General features: G+C 38.4%; 2 protein-coding genes across 5 annotated transcripts in view; one reads left to right on the top strand and one right to left on the bottom strand.

The window, feature by feature from the left end:
* Positions 1-21,100, bottom strand: part of cmss1.L (cms1 ribosomal small subunit homolog L homeolog) — a 220,009-nt gene that overhangs the window by 18,499 nt on the left and 180,410 nt on the right. For 2 of the 3 annotated variants that reach the window (XM_018245186.2, NM_001094082.1), the window contains one exon: positions 1,400-1,494. In XM_018245186.2, coding sequence (XP_018100675.1) covers positions 1,400-1,494 — 95 coding nt within the window. Of the gene's footprint in view, positions 1-1,399; positions 1,495-16,423; positions 16,468-21,100 lie in introns of those variants that run through there. The other variant, XM_041581036.1, reaches the window with a different exon arrangement.
* LOC108707914 (filamin A-interacting protein 1-like) overlaps positions 14,161-21,100 on the top strand; it is a 180,531-nt gene continuing 173,591 nt past the window's right edge. Inside the window, exon 1 of one of the 2 annotated variants that reach the window (XM_018246011.2) lies at positions 14,161-14,439. The gene's annotated coding sequence lies outside the window, so the exon portion shown is untranslated. The remainder of the gene's footprint in view (positions 14,440-21,100) is intronic. The other variant, XM_018246009.2, reaches the window with a different exon arrangement.

Consider the following 21,100-nt stretch of genomic DNA (forward strand, 5'->3'; position numbering starts at 1 on the left):
TTTGTGAGTGCCTGCCATTTTCTCTTTTGGTTTAATATCTAGTGAAAACCTTTCCCAGGAAAAATAGAGGCTGTTATAGCACCAAAGAGAGGACCAACTTCATTTTAATCCTCCTGGTTTGTGAATTCTCAGCCAGCTTGGTTTCTTGTTTCCTACCCCCTAAAAAGTGCAGAAAACCCCAAAACACTATTGCGCATGCACCTTCCTTCCAGTTAATTTGCATTTCAGTGTTCCGATTGGCTGGCACACTTCAGCCTATAGGGTTGGATGCACAGTAGCACTTGATCCCAAACTTACTACTCTGTCATCTAGTCTGTCCACTGTTGCAAGCAGGGGGTCGGGTTCAGAGATTTATTTAGGTAGGCCTGGCAAAGAGGAGCTGTAAAGCTAAATATCATGGTAACGTTCAATTTTTAAAAAAAACAATGTCAATTAGAAAGATGTTTGTAATAGCATGGGCTGGTCACTTTCAGACATTTGTCTGAAGGTGAAAATCCCCTTTAAAAATAAAGGTAATTATATGTACTAAGCTCCATTCATCCGTGCATTTCTCAAAAAACAAGTGGACAATTTGCTAATTTTCCAGTTTACCCAAAGCAACCAATCAGCCGATAGTATTTACTGGTCTACTGTTTGAAAGCAAAATACTGGTCAGTTGCTTTTAGAGTTGCCACCTGGCCGGTATTTTACCGGCCTGGCCAGTAAAAATGATGGTTGATCCCAATGTTATTAATAGGCAAAAAAGAGAAATCTATGGGAAGGCCGGTATTTTTTTTTCCAGAAAAGGTGGCAACCCTAGTTGCTCTGGGTTACTAGACCTGAAGAACTAGCTATACAGGTTTGTATATTAAACAAGTGTTTTGTTGAAACCTGAAGACTTTTACTTAATATTAAGGAACAATATAAAGAATGGCAACTTATGCTGCAGCTCCAGTGTCGGACTGGGCCGATGGGACACCAGGAAACAACCCGGTCGGCCCAGGTCCGTACCCACATCTGGCTCCTAATGCCGCAACCCTCTTTATCGGAGGTCGTGGCAAACAAAGGTGCCGCTCGCATGCATACAAACGTGGCGCCAAGTGCATGCACAGAGACGGGCCGCACCCGCTGGCACAGTAAGGGAGCCGGAGGGGGCCCTGGGGCAGTAGCTCCAGTGGGCCCCGGTCCCCCCAGTCCGACCCTGTGCAGCTCTGACTTTCTCACTTTGAAAAAATAAGCAGGTGCTCTTTTGGAAAATAGATATTTGGAGGTGATAAGGAGAAGTCCCTGCTCTGCAATTTTCACAAGGGCCACTAGCTACACACCTAATACAAATTGATTTGTCAGCCACATCTTTCTCAGGTTACTCTCTGCAGCTAAAACGGCTGGCTATGAAACATGCCATAAACTGAGAGATTACCTCTTTCTTTCTCTTCACTTGGGTTTTGCCTGATGGGATCTTTTTCTTTTTGTTTCCTTTAGATTCTTCACTTTCCTTCACTTCTTCTGCCGGTTCTGTGAAAATAAAATGTTCATTTTAGAAACAAGATTTCGTTTAGTCACCAATTACCGTAGTTGTACTACATTGTAAGCATGTGTTCAAATTAAGGATTATATTGATGGCATTTGCAGTTGTGGAATATATAATAACAGTATTGTAAAACCTCTTATCATGTGCTGATTTATGAGGTCACACAGTATTTTGGCAAACCACAAAATTACATACGCATGCATTTATGGTTGAAACTAATTTATTATCAAATATTAAAATCCATTAGACCCCACAAAAAAGCCCAATGTGTTTCATGTTTACCCAGCACTTTATCATAGGCATCCACACTGTACTTTGGGATTATCTAGACCCTCTAAAGGGATGACAGAATTTTAGATATCTCTGACCTAGGAGAATATGGTGAAATCCTTCCATGAACCATACCCCAATGCTCTCTCAATCTGCAGAGACTCCCTTAGTGGGTCATGGTGATGACCTTCCCTCACCTTGCTTATATCGGCTGAGCTTGAAGGCTGCACATACCATATCTCTTATAAACACAACCCGTATCCCAGTACCCAATGGAGCAGCCGTGCTGAGCAAACTTTCAGCAGTTAAAGGTTTTATGATTGTAACAGATACCCAAACCCTGGATGGAATGACTTGCATGTCCCTGTACTCCATCTGCATGGGACATATTGATTGCTGGCTCTGCATGAAAGGAAATATTGCAGCCATTGCAGCTTTACGCATTATATGAAATTGGGCTGCCTGGCTGATGGATTTCTTTTTCTTGGCATGAGATAACTATTTTGATAACTGACCCAAAATGCGGATGAACCAAGAGAGAAAAACATTCTAATGCAACAGGGAAACAGTTCTTCCTTGGCGGGCATTGCTGGGTTATAAAGCGCCATTAGAATTTTTGTTTTCTCCAAGTATGGCCAGCGCTGGTTCTACAAAGAACAACATAATTCATTGTTTATTTATATATATATATATATATATATATATATATATATATATATATATATATATATATATAAAGGAATAAAGAAGCTCGCACTCACAGGGCTTATCAAGTCAAAAAAGGTGTTTAATTTAGATCAAAAATCAACTGACGTTTCGGCTTGCACTCAAGCCTTTCTCAAGTGCAAGCCGAAACGTCAGTTGATTTTTGATCTAAATTAAACACCTTTTTATCTATATATATATATATATATATATATATATATATATATATATATATATATATATATATATATATATATATATATATATATATATATATATATATATATATATATATATCCTGATGACGGCTCCAGGTGAGCAGAAACGCGTTGATACCAGCCTATTGAGTTTATTTCATGTTTACATGATTTTCTAGTAGACTTAATGAATGAAGATCCAAATTACAAAAAGTCCTGAACATTATGGATAACAAGGTTTAATGCCTGTAACATTAATAAGAGGGTCCTGTTTTTGAAATTGTATTTAATGGAAGAGACAGAGAATGCCACACACAAAATGAATCCAAAGACAAATCTTCCAATATATATATATATATATATATATATATATATATATATATATATATATATATATATATATATATATATATATAGACAAATACAAGAGGTCCTCTGCACTCAACCCATTATCAATATATTTAAGACAGCGACATTTTGTGCATACTGCTACTGAAAAATGCCTTACCCTTTAAACAACACAGGGATTGTTTGTCCATATATTGCAATATATTTAAGCTGGCCAACTACGTCAAAGTCATCCCATATCTGGCCAGTCCTACGCTTAATTTTCATCTCATTCATTAAGAATTCAATTGCTTAATTATACATTTTACAAAGGGACTAAGTTTTACCTGCAACTTACTAGCTGCTTTCAAAGTAAAACTTCCAAACTTGGCTGCCCTTTTATTAGACACCAGTGGGATCACCTGACTATAGCTGGGAAGGGTGGGAGCTACAACATGGAGCTGGTCACTGCTCCTGTATAACTATATAGTGGTGAGCACAACTTTCCCTTGTTTGTTATATATATATATATATATAAACAAGGGAAAGTTGTGCTCACCACTAGTTTTTAAAATCATTAGGCGGGGGTGCAATGAGGGTGTGACCACAAAATACATATAGACAAATACAAGAGTCCTCTGCACTCAACCCATTATCAATATATTTAAGACAGCGACATTTTGTGCATACTGCTACTGAAAAATGCCTTACCCTTTAAACAACACAGGGATTGTTTGTCCATATATTGCAATATATTTAAGCTGGCCAACTACGTCAAAGTCATCCCATATCTGGCCAGTCCTACGCTTAATTTTCATCTCATTCATTAAGAATTCAATTGCTTAATTATACATTTTACAAAGGGACTAAGTTTTACCTGCAACTTACTAGCTGCTTTCAAAGTAAAACTCCCAAACTTGGCTGCCCTTTTATTAGACACCAGTGGGATCACCTGACTATAGCTGGGAAGGGTGGGAGCTACAACATGGAGCTGGTCACTGCTCCTGTATAACTATATAGTGGTGAGCACAACTTTCCCTTGTTTGTTATATATATATATATAAACAAGGGAAAGTTGTGCTCACCACTAGTTTTTAAAATCATTAGGCGGGGGTGCAATGAGGGTGTGACCACAAAATACATATAGACAAATACAAGATTCCTCTGCACTCAACCCATTATCAATATATTTAAGACAGACATTTTGTGCATACTGCTACTGAAAAATGCCTTACCCTTTAAACAAAACAGGGATTGTTTGTCCATATATTGCAATATATTTAAGCTGGCCAACTACGTCAAAGTCATCCCATATCTGGCCAGTCCTATGCTCAATTGGCCAGATATGGGATGACTTTGACGTAGTTGGCCAGCTTAAATATATTGCAATATATGGACAAACAATCCCTGTTTTGTTTAAAGGGTAAGGCATTTTTCAGTAGCAGTATGCACAATATGTCTGTCTTAAATATATTGATAATGGGTTGAGTGCAGAGGAATCTTGTATTTGTCTATATATATATATATATATATATATAGAGATATATATATATATATATATAGAGATATATATATATATATATATAGAGATATATATATATATATATAGAGATATATATATATATATAGAGATATATATATATATAGAGATATATATATATATATATATATATATATATATATATAGATATATATATATAGATATACACTATGTGTGTATCAAAAAGGTTGTTTATTGGTGCATGGTGTATCAACGTGATACAATTTATGTAAAATGAGATATGTTTGATCAGAGTATTACATTTAGGCTTTTATAATAATAATGTACAAATGTATGATTGTGAGTCACATTATATCTGTTAATATTATATGGAGAGTACAACATGAATGCTGATAGCTTGCATTGCTCTATTTCTCAGCCTACCATGTGCAAAATGGCTTCCTTCCGGTAATCGTCTTTCTGCTGATGATACATGCAATCCTGCCTTCTGCTTTAGGATTATAAGAAAGAGATAGTGATGCCAAGGAAGCTTAGGCTAAGCCTGTTACAATTGGATGCATCTGATCCTCTTGTTTCTAATGCAGTCAATAAAGAAATATGATATGCAGCTGATCTGACTGGCAGCTCTGGAATGGGGCAAAGTAAGCATCCATGTACATAAAGTATTTACATGGTGTCAGCAATGCACAGGCCTTTAAATAGCCATTTCCTCCTGGTGCAATAAGTGCAGATCATTGCCTGGCTATCCAAGGATAGTCTGTCTGTCTGTGTGTGTGTCTAAGACAACTTTATAAACACAAAAAAAGGGGCAAATTTACTAAAGGGCGAAGTGACTAACAATGGCATTGATTTTGCGTAGATTCGCCAGGACAACACTAATTAATCAAAATCTGAAGTTGCGTCCAGGGCGCCGAACGCTGGCAGCGTTACTGCGCCAAACAAATCGAAGTTTCGCTAGTGTTGCCTAATTTGCATACGGTGGAAAGTTAAAGTTGAATGGACGTATATGTTGCAGCAAATACATTACATTACACAAGCCTGGGAAACATTAATAAAAGAAAATAGAGTTGTTACACAGTTGTTGTCCTACACATGAGCCCAATGTATAGTTTATGTATGGGGGAAGCGGGTTACCCCAAAAAAAAATTGTGCTCTTTTGCAAAAAGGAAAAGACGGTAGTGTTTTTTGGGACTTTGAAAAAATTTCAACTAAATTTTTGAGGAAGTCCTATCTACTCTATTGCACTTCGCCTGGTCTGAGGTTGCGAAGGCAAGTCTGGCGCAAGAAGTAACATTCAGTAAAATCCGCATCTTAATGAATTTGCATAGTTACTTCCATTCGCCAGGTGTTATGGAGCGAAGTACCTCCAGAGTCCATCTCCTTCGCTAGCGAAGTTAAGCCAGCGACCGTTAGTAAATTGGCAAAGTACCGAAATTACGTCACGCTGGCGAATTTTCGCCAGCGTTAGTCACTTCGCCCTTTAGTAAATTTGCCCCTGTGAGCGAAGCCGTTGCTGGTGAATTTTCAGAGGTTAGTAAATTTGCCCCTAAGAGGCACATCTATGAGACAGTTTTTATTTACAAAAACTAAATGAGTCAGCTACAGGTATGGGACCTGTTATCCAGAATACTTGGGTTTTCCGGATTTGGATTATTTGGATAAAATGGAGTCTATGGGAGACAGCTTTTCTGTAATTCGGAGCTTTCTGGATAACGGGTTTCCAGATAACGTATACCATACCTGTATTTACATTTTTAATGATCTTATAAATAAAGATACACATGGTAAAAAAAAATATCACTTCCTTGTTTGTATGATGAAGTCACATGATTTTAAGGATTCAGATTTAGTTCGGCCAGGCACTTGGATTTAGCCAAAATCTGAATTCTGCATAAAAAGGCTAAAACTGGATTCAGTGCATCAAAATGGGCAGGATATATATTGTTAGGCTGTGGAATGCAAATCAATGAATTAATGTTTATAGGGGGCTCTGAAAAACTAGTAATGAAAAATATGACAAACAATTTGCTCTCTTTGTGTACCTTATCACTATATACAGCGTGAGTGGACACATTATTTGGTCCTTCTAACATGCTATGGAAATGTAGTAACTAATAAAGGGGCAATTATGTTCACATCTGGTCGTAGTGGATCTAAGAAAGTGATCTTATCTCATTGTATCTCATTGTCATGTTCATGAAATAAAATCTTTTAACTTTGTGAATGAGTATTTATCCAAAATACTTGGTACCTGTGAGTTTTGTCTTTATGTGGTGGTGAATAAAAGCACTTTTTGCAGCAGCATCCTGGTGCCTCATGGTATCAATTCCCTTACACTTTATTGCCTGGATGAATTGCTCTTGATGAGAGCAAGAGATTACAATACCGAGTAAAGCGTTAATATACTAGCTAAGGCTTTTTTTGCTACATTCTTCCAATAAAGCTTGGATAGGTAATCCCTTACACATTGCCATCATCTGCCCCATTTAGATTGTTGCTTGACTCAGTGTTGAAATAATAAGCATGTCTAGTAATGTTAATAGGGCTATTCAAAGGAAAACTATGACTTTAGTACCTGTTGTGCCTATATGGCAGCACATTCTGTAACATTCATTTAAATGAGTTTTCAGGCCTTTGACAGAGCTTAAAGGGATTGGAAATAACAATCAGTATGATGTAGAGACTGATATTCTAAAACAATTTGGAATTAGTATCCATTTTTTTATCATTTGTGTTTTTGAGTTATTTAGCATTTTATTCAACAGCTCTCCAGTTTGTAATTTTAGCAAACTGGTTGCTAGGGTCCAAATTACCCTAGCAACCATGCACTGATTTGAAAAGAGACTGGAATTTGAATAGGAGAGGCCTGAATAGAAAAATGAGTACTAAAAAGTAGCAATAACAATATGTGTAGCCTTACAGAACATTTGTTTTTAGATTGGGCCAGTGCCCCCCATTTGAAAGCTGGAGAGAGTCAGAAAAAGAAGGTAAAAAATTAAAAAACTATAAAAAAAAAAAAAAGTGAAGGCCAATTAAAAAGTTGCTTAGAATTGGCCATTCTATAACATACTAAAAGTTATTTTGAAGGTTAACCGCCCCTTTAAAGTGTACTAAAGGGACACATTAAAAAATCTTATAGGTACACGTTCCTTCTTAGGAAGTACACTAGTATTTAATATAGGTATTTAATATATGTATCATATGTATTACAATGTATTTATTATTTATCTATTTAGTTCTTTTTTTTTTTCTTTATCTTTCTCTCTCTTTTTTTTTTTTCTTTTAAGTAATGTTTACAACAATGTCGATATTACCTTTTGTAATTTGGAAAAGTTAATAAAAAAAAATCTATTTATTTTCCTGTAACTATTCAATAAAACATTTTGCCTTATGCACAGAAAGACTTATTTACCAAATGTGCTTCAAACTTAGATATTAGCCATATATCAAGGCCAGTCATCAGGGGCGATCCTGGCCCCTCCACCGCCTGAGGCAGCAGCAGTTGCTGCTGCCCCCCCCTCCCCTGGAAATTCGCTCTTAAAGTACCAGGAGCTGCATTTTTGCTGCTCCTGGTACCTAGTGGGGCGCTGCCGCCTGAGGCAACAGCCTCAACTCGCCTCATTGGCGAAGCACCCCTGGCAGTCATGGTTAGAGAATCCCAAATGGGCAGGATCTTACTGTAAAATGGGCATGTTAGGGTGTGGCTGGATATAATTGGGAGTGGCCAGGGACAATTCCACGAGGTCACCCATTCCGATTAGAAGAAAAGAGGTTCCGCCTAAATATTCGGAAGGGGTTTTTTACAGTGAGAGCTGTGAAGATGTGGAATTCTCTCCCTGAATCAGTTGTACAGGCTGATACATTACATAGCTTTAAGAAGGGGTTGGATGGCTTTTTAGCAAGTGAGGGAATACAGGGTTATGGGAAATAGCTCATAGTCCAAGTTGATCCAGGGACTAGTCCGATTGCCATTTTGGAGTCAGGAAGGAATTTTTCCCCCTCTAAGGCAAATTGGAGAGGCTTCAGATGGGTTTTTTGCCTTCCTCTGGATCAACTGGCAGATAGGTAGTTAATAAACAAAAAAACAAAAAAAAAGGTTGAACTCGATGGACATGTGTCTTTTTTCAACCTTACTTACTATGTAAATGGGCAGGATCTTACTGTAAAATGGGCATGTTAGGGTGTGGCTGGATATAATTGGGAGTGGCCAGGGACAATTCCATTTTCCACATATGCTACACATGGAAGTGTATTTCATGGCAGCAAAATTCCTCTTCTGCCAACATTTTTCCCCCATCTCAGTGTGCATTAGTCTGGCCGTGCATAAGATTTATGGACTGTGGAATCATTTAGAAAGTAAGATATGATATAACAAGTATGGTTGCCAGGGATTATTTGTATTAATGGGGATAAACATGCCATTGCAATATTACATCACTTTGTTTCTCGCTGTGAGATCTGGCAGCCCTGCTAACCAGAGTGCTGTAGATGTTTTTGGTATGTTCTTTGAAGGAGATCGCTACAAATAGCAGATAAGTGGCACAGGCCAACTGAATGACTGTTTCCTGATCTTGCTGTGAGAATGGGGCCGCACTCTGGGAAACGCTGTACATTTCTTTCTCGGCACTTACGAATATTCCTCGTTCTCTGCCAAATCTCGCTCATGACTTCCATCAGCCAACGACCTTAAGCTGCATGCCCTAATTACTGGAATGTCAGCACCGCAGAAAGCTGCCATGCATCCCTCGTGATGACAAACCGACCAGAGCAAGCTCATTTATCTTCATCAAACACGCAAAGCCATTATTATAGTTGTTAACGGGGAAAACATCAGTTTAGGGTTTTTTTTTTTACTTTTCTTTTTGTGTAGTATTTGTCATTTTAACAATTTACAACATGCACCGCAGTGCAAGAACAAAAATGAGAAAGAAAAAGGTGGAAAGAGTAGAAATATGATGCTTCCTCCAGGGGTGAAGTAAAATTTGTATGTTATGTTCCATTGGTTCTATATATAAAGTCCAAAGGGGGCCCTATGCTCCAAACTGTCCTGTCAACTTCTGCCAAATGCAGTAAATATCCACTTATGTGAATGGAAGCTGCAAGTGGGGAAGGACCATTTGGACACCACTGTATTCCCTGAGAGGACCACTGCAGTCAAAATGCCTGGAAAGCCTTAGCCTTATTTATTGCTGGAAAGTACCCTTTCCAAAAGGTTTTATCCAACTGTGATTCTGGACACGGTTCAGGTCGAACTTCCTTCTGCCAATCCACAAGGACAGATAATCCTCAATCCACTAGGACATCAGAATTATCTGTTTTTTATGATCATGTTTTAGTGAGTTTTTAGTCCGTTTACACGATTATTTCATACCGTCATATTTGGATCAGTTGATGAAATATAATCCAGGCAGTTAACAAAAGCTTGGATCGTTAGGTCTAGGGAGCATGCAGGAACTAATTCATCTAATACCATCTGCCAGTGGATCACATTCAGGGGAACAGGAATAGGAGGAGGGAATGTATTTACCAGTGACGGGTGAATGGAAACATTTCTAACCTCTACAAGCACGGTGACACCGGAAGTTAATTTCCTGATGGCAGAAACGTGTTGAAGTCTTTGGCAGGTCACATTATGTATAGTATTAATGAGAAGGGAGACCAAGAGCAAAACATTTTAGAAAAGAAGAGCTTGCCTTGGCCACTACTGATGTCAAATAGTCAAAAACCTGATCAAAATGTTGCATTTGATCCCTGAACACTGTAGAAAGCATTTCTCATGGGCCCTTGCTTGTCACTAGGGAAACCTCAATATTCAATCCAGGTCATATGTCAACACTAAAGATACACTAGACACCCCACAAGTGTTTATTACCACCTCTGCCACCACATTCTGTGTAATCATTGGCAGATTTTGGCTACATACTGGACATCCGTCTGGGTGTTTAATGGCACATTACAGAATTGTCTTCTTCTCTTTCCATTATCTTAAAGTGATACCGACATTTTCAAAATATTAATCTACGTTAAAAGTTGCCAAAAGGTCATGCAGCCCCATCATAGAGGAACATGGGGGTAAGAAAGGTACTGTAAAAGCATCAGGCAAATACTTTTATGGCAATTAGAAATAGCATTCAAAGACAATGTTATGATAATTAAAAGGTTATTTTCTGGCGTCACTATCTCTGTAAAATGCTTATTACTTTTACAACAAAAATGGAGTACAGGTATGGATCCTCAACCTGCTATCCAGAATGCTCAGGGCCTGGGATATTTCAGATAAGGAGTAGTAATAATAATAATAAATAATAATAAAACAATAACAATTATTTTTCTGTTAAGCAACCTTACAGTTGTATAGGTTAGGCATCTGTATATTATATAAGGAGAGCCCCTAAAACACAGGCCTCAGGGCCCCAAATCACAAAACCTAGCCCAAATAATAGTTTTGTGACTACGACTAGGAATTAATTTAAAGTAATTGTTCAGTGTAAAAATAAAAACTAGGTACAGTAAATAGATAGGTTGTGCAAAATAAAAAATGTTTTCAACATAGTTAGTTAGCCAAAAAATGTAATGTATAAAGGCTGGAGTGACTGGATGTGTAACATAATAGCCAGAACACTACTTCCTGCTTTTCAGCTCCCTTGGTTTCCACTGATTGGTTACCAGGCACTTAAGGGGGGGCACATGGGTCATAACTAGGGTTGCCACCTTTTCTGGAGAAAAATACCGGCCTTACTATATATTTCTTTTTTTCCTATTAATAACATCAGGATCAACCATCATTTTTACCGGCCAGGCCAGTAAAATCCCGGCAAGGTGGCAACCCTAGTCATAACTGTTGCTTTTGAATCTGACTGAGCTGAATGCTAAGGATCAATTGCAAACTCACTGAACAGTTATGTCCCATGTGGCCCCCCTTAAAGTCGCTGACTAACTCAGCGTTAGAGAGCTGAAAAGCAGGAAGTAGTGTTCTGGCTATAATGTTAGCATCCAGTCACTCCAGCCTTTATACATTACATTTTTGGCTAACTAATGATATTAAAAAAAATTTTTATTTTGCACAACCTATCTATTTACCCAGTTTTTTATTTTTACACTGAACTGTTCCTTTAAAGTGGAACCCAAAAGGTGCATCTTTCATATATTAAAGCGGTTGCACTATAACTAGCTCTGTACTACTGTACCTATCTTTAAGATACTAGAGAACTGTTTCTCAGAAGAGTCTAAAAGTGACCTCTGCCGGTGCTAAAACTGTAATTTAACCTGTTTGCTTCCAGAGGGGAATGTTGCCTGTTGGAGAGTAGGTGCCCCCCTGCTGCCATTTCCAGCAGAGCACTTCAGGCTTTAATGAGTTATGTGAAAAATAGCTGCCCTGTCACAGACTAATATATGTGTCCCACAGCAACTGACTTCTCTTTTTAAGGAGGGCAGGCACAGATCATCTAAAATAGTCTAGCAGAGCTTGGAACAGGCAGACGAGATCTACCTAAATACAGTGGTGAATGCAAGATGGAAATAAAAGAGCAGATAGGTGGGAACACTTCATGTAAGGGCCAACCCCAAGGGGGAAACTATGCACAGGGCACTCTCTATGGCAAAGAGAAACCACTGTGTTGTGTTCAGCACTGTGAGGCCATTTTGTTGGTGGTGGGAAATACCATCTATATTATACACAGGAAGTTGTCACACTGGGCCCTTGTGACACACCAGTTACCAGGAAGAGTTTGTATGCTCTATAAGATTAGACTCCTCATTACCTTATATATAGCCACATATATCCCTAGGGCAATAAAGATATTTCTCCCAAGCCCATATATATAATATATATATATATATATATATATATATATATATATATATATATATATATATATATAACAATACTGCACAAAATGACAGCACTCCAAGGAAGTTCACAGTGAGTCGATGTTGCTAAAGTGGAGGTCTTTATTGAAGATCCAACGTTTCGGTTCCTTACTGGAACCTTCGTCAGGGATTATCCCTGACGAAGGTTCCAGTAAGGAACCGAAACGTTGGATCTTCAATAAAGACCTCCACTTTAGCAACATCGACTCACTGTGAACTTCCTTGGAGTGCTGTCATTTTGTGCAGTATTGTTCTATATGTTATGGACTAGCACCCAGGTATCGATTTTTTCTTATGGTTGTGCACTCCATTCCCTCTACTCTATATATATATATATATATATATATATATATATATATATATATACACATATATATATATACGGATAGATGCTGGTGCATACAGGCAGTTTTTTCTTCAAAGTTAATCTTTATTTGATCTATGTTTCGGTCCTCCATTGGGACGTCGATTAAAATAAAGATTAACTTTGAAGAAAATGTTCCCTATGTGCACCAGCATCTATCCATTTATATAACTGAATTTATGGTAGCACCAGGGTGTGAGCAACAGCCAACTCTATATTTGTATATATAAAGTAACATAGTACCGCACTCAACGGGAATACTTGTGAAAAAAAAATCAAGATTTATTGAAAAAAATTTTGATCACCAACTGTGCTCTTTCTCAAGCATAACAGGAACCGAAAGAGCACAGTTGGTGTTCAAAATGTCACATTTTTTTCAATAAATCTTGATTTTTTTTCCCCACAAGTATTCCTGTCGAGTGCAGTACTATGTTACTTTATTTACCAGCACCCGGGCAAGTTGCTAAACAAGTTTAGGATGCACTCCTCCATGTTTATATATACAGCCACATTGCACCCCCGACTAATGGTTTTTAAAATTAGTGGTGAGCACAACTTTCCCTTGTTTGTTATAGTTATATAGGACAGTACACTGTATTCCTGGATGAACCTTGTCATAAGTAAGTTAATGGCACCCCTACATATACAATAAAAATGCATCTGAAGTAATGTACACATGTGGCTCGTTTAGTTTAATGAATATCTAATAACATTTGCTCGATTGTATTCTATTACCAAAGTGCAGGAATGCTCTTCAAATGCAGACTCCTCTTAGTAATATAGTGAGGGGCGGCATCAGAGGGATGTCTCTCAAAGGATGCTGGGGATTGTAGTCTAAACCAGTTGATGGACTGCAAGCTAGAAATGCCCAAAAATGTAAAAGATACTTAGAGGCATTCAATGCCCCTTCATTAGCGACAGAATGAGGCATACAGGCATGGTTTTGCAGTGTCAAACCCTGGAAAGTCATTGCTGAATCCTAATGAGGGAGGATTTGAAAAGGTGCCACCATCTGCAGTAACAGCCAAACCCCCTGTACTGAACAAAATCCTCATCCCATTGTGACATCTCTATGCTGCTGCAGTGATCAGGAACCCAGCAGAGACTCCTCCAGCTGTCACTGAACTACAGCACCCAGAATCCCCTACTAACATGTACCTGCTAAGGAATGCTGGGAGCTGTAGTTCTGTGACAGCTGAAGGGATGCACTTTGAACATCCCTGTTTGGCTGAAACAGCAATCAAGGCAAATGTTTGTTGTTTTCTTTAAGCGGATGGCTAGGTGTATTTTATCCCATTACAGGGCAGCTTTGCCTTGCTGGATGCCTCTGTGGATGCAGCCAAACACCGGGGTCAGCTTTCTGACAAGGCCATCTGCCTATGGAGGGAACTATTAGTGGGTGGGTTATATTTAGAGCTTGCTCCAATGAATTGCTAGGGCCGTAGTGACTTTCCAATGCAGCTCTCAACACACTGTGCTTCATGCATGTGCAGAAGGACTCATAGGGGAAAAGACAGGGACCCAACATTATACTACAGACAGGTATCCAAGGGGGTGCAGGAGAAACCCCAACTTACTCGCTCACTAAAGAAGCCCTAAATTATAAAGAACACATCTATTTTTGTATCTGGATTAGGCTGTATGGAAACCTGCAAAGGCCCAGTCAGTGATGCTCCATAGGCAGTTTGTTCTCAAGGTAAGTTCCTTCTGATTTCCATCATTCAAATTTATTGCTATTTACTGATATGTATTATACATTGTCTCAAACTTGGGCAAAGTTCCACATGCTGGTGTATATACAGGATTGTGTGTGTTCTTTTTTCTGGATCCTATTGTTATTTAAGGTGTAGTTTGCTTATGATTCATCACTTCCAGAACAGCATTAGATGGTAAGCTCTTTACTACAGGGCCCTTTCTGTTCTAACAGTTCTATATCGGAACACAACCTTGGCAGAGAGTGTTTGTTGTTGTATATTACTAAAGAAAATAAATGGAATTTCTGATATACCAGTCCAGAGTAGAATTTAACAATAATAATATGGGCATAAATCAAAGCAGACACTTTTTTCTATCCAGTCCAATTAAAAATTAAGCTAAGCACGATAAAGGCAATCATGACCAGAGGCAGCCTCACTGCAATTTAATTTGGAATGAAAGTCAAGAAGGACAAGCACTGGGTTCCTCAGTCTGGGTTACAGGACTGAGCGTAATACTGATGTATTGCATTATATGCACCAATTGCTTTTGCACAAATGCATTATCCACAGTGCACCTAAACAGGAAAGCAATATGCCTGCAGCTACAGGACCCTGCTTCAGATGTAAGTTCACATGGGGCAGCAAAAAAATGACTCCAAGTAAAATGTGTGGGATAAGTAGAGGGTGGCATCAGGTGTGCCATCCAGGGTGACAAATACAACCGAAGCTGTTAAAGTGCATAATAGGAAAAATGTCTTCCTCTTTCAGTAATTATGATCTACTTGTAACAAAAAGTTACTGCCAGTTATTGACAGGGCCAGTGATAACCTTAACTACACAGAAGTTGAAATGCCAGTTTGGCATGGCACACAAGAAAGTAGAAGAAAGTATAAAAAAAAAAAAAGAATTTGCACACGTTTGTCTATTGTATACATGACAGTTGTAACTTAAAGCATTCCCTATAGGGAAATATTCTTTAATAAGGGCTTTTACACAAATGTGTTTCTTGTGCTGTGGATTTTTAATGTGGCCACCCAGACCCCATTATATTCCATAGTGACAGTACCCACTGCACCGCCAAATGCAAATGGAATGCTGCATTTGCATCTCACCTGCGTATTTACAGGTATGGGATCCCCTTATCCAGAAAGCTCAGAATTACAGAAAGGTTGTCTCCCATAGACTTGATTATAATCAAATAATCAATTTTTTTAAAAAAAATGATTTCCTTTTTCTCTGTAATAATAAAAAAGTAGCTTGATCCCAACTAATATATAATTAATCCTTATTGGAAGCAAAACCAATATTGGGTTTATTTAATGTTTACATGATGACTTCTGTTGATCTGTTATCCAGAATACCCCAGGTCCCAAGAATTCTGGATAACAGGTCAGTTCAGTACAGTGCAATGAGTACTGTCACTATTGTATAGAATGGGGTCTGTTAACTCATGCTTTCCCATGTACAGGGGCGTAATTACAGAAGCAGCAGACCCTGCATCTGCAGTGAGGGCCCAGGAGGTATAGAGGCCCTAACTCATATACAATTTCAATAAATATTTGTAAAATAGGTCAACCTCTAGACATTTTGGGGGCCTATAAAATTACTTGCTGTGGGGCCCAGTAATTTTAAGTTATGCCACTGCCTGTGCAGTGGAATATACAATTTGAAAAAGCCATTGCATGGGATCATCTACAACACAGGCGGACCATACTGTATGATGCTGGGCTGGAGTTGGCAAAATCCTAACAGAGTCTGGAATACAAATATAAACAGTCCTCAAGCCTATTGAAGGATTGGGCCATCCCAGCCCAGTGTGATTGATAGAATGCAATTTTATTAAATAAAATTATACGGCAGCTATTTCATAGAAATATTAATACAAGACTATCAATTATAGATACAGGTTATCATCAGGTAGGTAAATACAGGTAGAGGTTACGGATATTTCAGTGCCATTACAATGCAAAGATGCCAACTTACCCCGTCGTATCATTGTGATAATGAGGCACTACGTGAATACAGGCATGTGAACTAAGGGGGAAATAATCTTTTATATAAAAAAAAAAAAAAGAAATCCAGGACTGGATTATTATCCTCCTTAAAACAGAGGGTCAGGTGACATCTCTAAAAATGCCCTTCCCCCAGCAGCAGCTGCTTCCCACTCTGGTGCATGGGAAAAATCCTTCCCTAGGGCACAGTGTGGTACCATTTAGTGAGCAACACTGAGTGTTGTTGCGGGAATATAGAATACTCACTTATTGACCATGAAGTAGGCCATCGGGAAGCATGTCCAGCATGAGAGTGGAAAGGACATATTGATTTTACTGGTTCTCTCTAGCACAGCAGTAGTGATTAAAATATCCCTTTTATGAACCATGGGAGTTGTAGTTTTATAACAACTGAAAACTTGGTGTTGGACCTTACTGTCCAAGGCACAAAGGCTCAGCAGACAAACCGATTAAAAAAAAAAAAGCTTCTATAAAAAAGGAAAGGGGAAGAGGAAATTTAAAAAAAAAAAAGGGATGCCAATTAATGTATACTGAGAAAAAGTTGTAATACCAAATGCATGGACATGTACTGTTTATAACACGAAAAGCCTGTCTATTCATCATTAATGAAAAGAATATATAAAAAAAAAAAAGCTTCTATATAGTTACACAGGCATAAGAGACCCATTAACCAGAAAGATCCAAATTACGGGAAGGCCATCTCTCATAGACTCATTTTTAGGCAGATAATTCATATTTTTGGAAATTATTTCCTTTTTCTCTGTAATAATAAAATAGTACCTTGTACGTAAACCCAAATAAGATACAATTAATCCTTACTGGAGGCAAACCCTAAAATAAATGTTTAAATGATTTTTGTACACTGTATTTTTGTATAGAAAGACCTGTTATCTGGAAAACCCCAGGTCCCTTTTTAAAAATTTAAGTATTTCTGGATAAAGGTTTCCAAAACACTGATCCAATACCTGTGTGTCATAAAAATTCATTTTTTCTTGATATCAAGAAAAAATTTATTTTTATGACACTAGGGAAAAGAAAGTCACAATGGGTTAAATCACTAAATTAACTAAGTTTGGATAGCAAGCACTGATTGGAGAATTTGAATTTGTAAGGCTATTTAAGATTGGCTAAATGTTTTTGTATTATCCTTGAGAAAGGTCCCAACAGGGACCGAAACGTTGGAATGCAACAGAAATAAAAACAGATATATTTTTTATATATGGGAGTGCTGGTTCTTCTGAAAATTTAAATACATATATTATAGCTGGATAAGCTATATTAGTGTGCCTTGGAGTACGGATACTCATTGGACCGTGATATATATATATATATACACATGTATATAATTATATATATATATATATATATATATACATGTATATAAATATATATATATATATATATATATATATATATATATATATATATATATATATATATATATATATATATATATATATATATAAAATTTTCAACTGCATCTGAAGGTGAAAGGCAGCACCTGGGCATGCACAGTTCCCATATAAAGTAATCAATCTGAAGATGAACCAGGAATCAGACGGAAATATGAGGCATCAGGTTACAGTTTGTGCAGAGCTTTTCCAGAGACTCAGTTGCCCTGGGTTCATTTCAGCAGCTGCTCATATCCAGTGCTTGTGACTTTTGTATGACTTTTATTGGGAAATGTTAGTTACTGCTGCAGGCCTGTTGTTATTCCATATGGAACAGTGTCCTTAGCAGTGACAATGACTTATTTTATAGAGCCTATATAATGTATTTATGGAACTTAAGGCACGTGCATACTGCCTGCATCATGGCCATGGCACAGTAGCAAACCCAGTACGGGGGGGGGGGGATATTGATGGGTTGTAAGTGTGCAAAATAAATCTGTATGTAGTTGCCAATGAAATAGGGAAATCAGTAATAGAGCCAGTTTACTTGCATTATTTCACCAAGGAAAAGGTCTGAAAAATGTTAAAGGAGAAGGAAAGGCTTCTTGCACTTGGGGGTGCCAAATGTTAGGCACCCCCAAGTGATTGTAGTTACTTACCTGAAACCCCAGGCCGGTGCTCCTATCAGCAGAAAACTGCACCAGTCCGGGGTTATACCTGTGAGCACCACGGAGCGATCCTCTTCCGTCTTCTTCCCGGGGCAAACGCATGCGCAGTTGAACAAAATAGACAACTTTTTAGTTAAAGTTTGGCTTCTCAATCTACTGCGCATGTGCAGCCGCGCAAAGAAGGAGGAAGACGGTGGTGCTCGCTGGAATAACCCTGGGCCGGTGCAGTTTTCTGCTGATAGGAGCACCGGCCCGGGGTATCAGGTAAGTACAGTGTCGGACTGGCCCACTAGGATAACAGGAAAACTCCCGGTGGGCCCAGGTGTCTGTGGACACTTGTGCTGCTAAACATTTGGCTTATTTCATGGCCATTCCCTATTTCTTTGAGAACAAAGAGGCTAAATAGATGGAATAATAGATTATAGTATGTAAAGAAAAGAGACCAGGATAATAGAGGTTGAGTGAGGAGATTAAGAATAATAATACTGAAAATGGGCCCCTGGTCTATGGTTCTTTGGTGGGCCCCTGTAGTCCCAGTCCAACACTGAGTAAGTAAATACAATCACTTGGGGGTGCCTAACATTTGGCACCCCTAAGTGCTGCAAGCCTTTCCTTCTCCTTAAAAGGGGTGGCTCACCTTTGAGTTCACTTTTAGTATCTTACAGAATGGCCAATTATAAGCAACCCTTTAATTGGTTTTTAGAATTTAATTTTTTTTATTATAAGTCTTTCCAGCTTTCAAATAAGAACAATTGCTCTGTAAGGCTACAAATGTATTGTCATCACTACTTTTTATTACTCATATTTCTATTCAGGTCTTCTCCTATTCATATTCTAGTCACTTATTGAGACTGGAATATAACTTCATTGTCTCTAGGGTAATTTGGACCCTAGCAACCAGATTGCTGAAACTGTAAAGTGGAGAGCTGCTGAATAAAAAGCGAAATAATCAATTGCAAATTGTGTCAGAATATCAATCTACATCATAATAAAAATTATCTCAGAGGTAAACAACCCCTTTAAAGGTACCAACTGCAAGGACATAGTGGGAAGCTATGATATTTGGGGAATTCTGTCTCTATGGCATGCATTGTTTGGGCACTGTAAGTAATGTGATGCATTTTTTAGACTCTCAGGGTTATACAATACACAGTTTGTGTACCTTGTGATGCACTCATATATTATTGGCAGTACTGGACAAATTGATGCAACTCTGGGACATAGTGTGTGTGGATATAATGTTCAGAGGAGGAATCTGTGGGCCATTTGACGTTCTATAGAGGAAGACTATAATAGAACTGGTATATGGGGCTACTTTCAGCAGAAAACTGCACAGGCCCGGGGTTATACCAGTGAGCACCGTGGAGCGATTCTCTTCCGTCTTCCTCTTTCATCGCGCGGCTGCCCATGCGCAGCAGAAGAAAAGCCAAACTTTAACTAAACAGTTGGCTATTTCGTTCAACTACACATGCATCTGCCCTGGGAAATTTGAAGAAGTGGATCGTTCCATGGTGCTCAATGATATAACCCCGGGCCGGTGCAGTTTTCTGCTGATAGGAGCACCGGCCCAGGGTTTCAGGTAAGTCTTTACAATCACTTGGGGGTGCGTAACATTTGGCACCCCCAAGTGCAAGATGACTTTCCTTCTCCTGTTCCAGTTAGAGCTGCATTACTTCCTGTCAGGCGATCAACAAGTGACAAACAGAACATCATAAAATGGTGGCTGAAGGGAAAAGATGTAAAAGGGCAATATTTAATCATATGTACATGACAATATGATCAGATTCTATAATAGATCACGTATTAGAATATAACATATCCATCCAATGGTTACTTTTTTCCTTCAGGAGTGCCATGTCTGTTTTGCTTATTTCTTCCCTAAAGGCACATGATAATACCACACATCATGCAGTGCCAGTCATTCACCTTTTGTGGTAACAATTGTTTTACACGTAGTTGATTTCCCAATGTTTAGCAAGGTAAAATCTTCCACCAGCCTGACTGATTTATTATAATGATAGCATCCCTTTACATTATCTGCAGCACTTTAGGAATAAAGATTTGGGAAGCACTTTCCACCACATCAACTGGAGAAATCTTTTTGCTAAATGTCTTTCTTCCCTGCTGTACTGTAATTCCATGTATATATTTCTCATTGCCCTAAACTGGACATCTTAATAAAAGCAATTGACCTTTCAATGTTCCTTTAAGAATGGTGTTTGGAAAGTCAAATCATTTGCTATATATTTAACAACAAACATTTACTTGCTGCCCACGGAAACACATTTTTGCTTAAACCCTCTCTATATATATTGCTGCTTCCACCTGTTGGTACTTAATCACCTCATGGGCTGCACAATCGCTTCTTAATACCAAAATTATTCTACAAACATAACTGGCATCACCGTAAAGCCTTGACCTGATACACTGCTTGGCACATACTCAGAATATCCTCGTTTGATTTTTGGAGGCACAAGCTGAGCTTGTGAAGTCAACTAAATAAGGCAGTTGGGAGCCTGGGGCAGCACTTGGACTTTCTAAGAACAGTTCATTGGTAGGAGGTGTCTGTCACACACAGCTGTGCCGAGG

This window comes from Xenopus laevis, chromosome 2L, assembly GCF_017654675.1.
Source record: "Xenopus laevis strain J_2021 chromosome 2L, Xenopus_laevis_v10.1, whole genome shotgun sequence".
NCBI classification, from domain to species: domain Eukaryota; kingdom Metazoa; phylum Chordata; class Amphibia; order Anura; family Pipidae; genus Xenopus; species Xenopus laevis.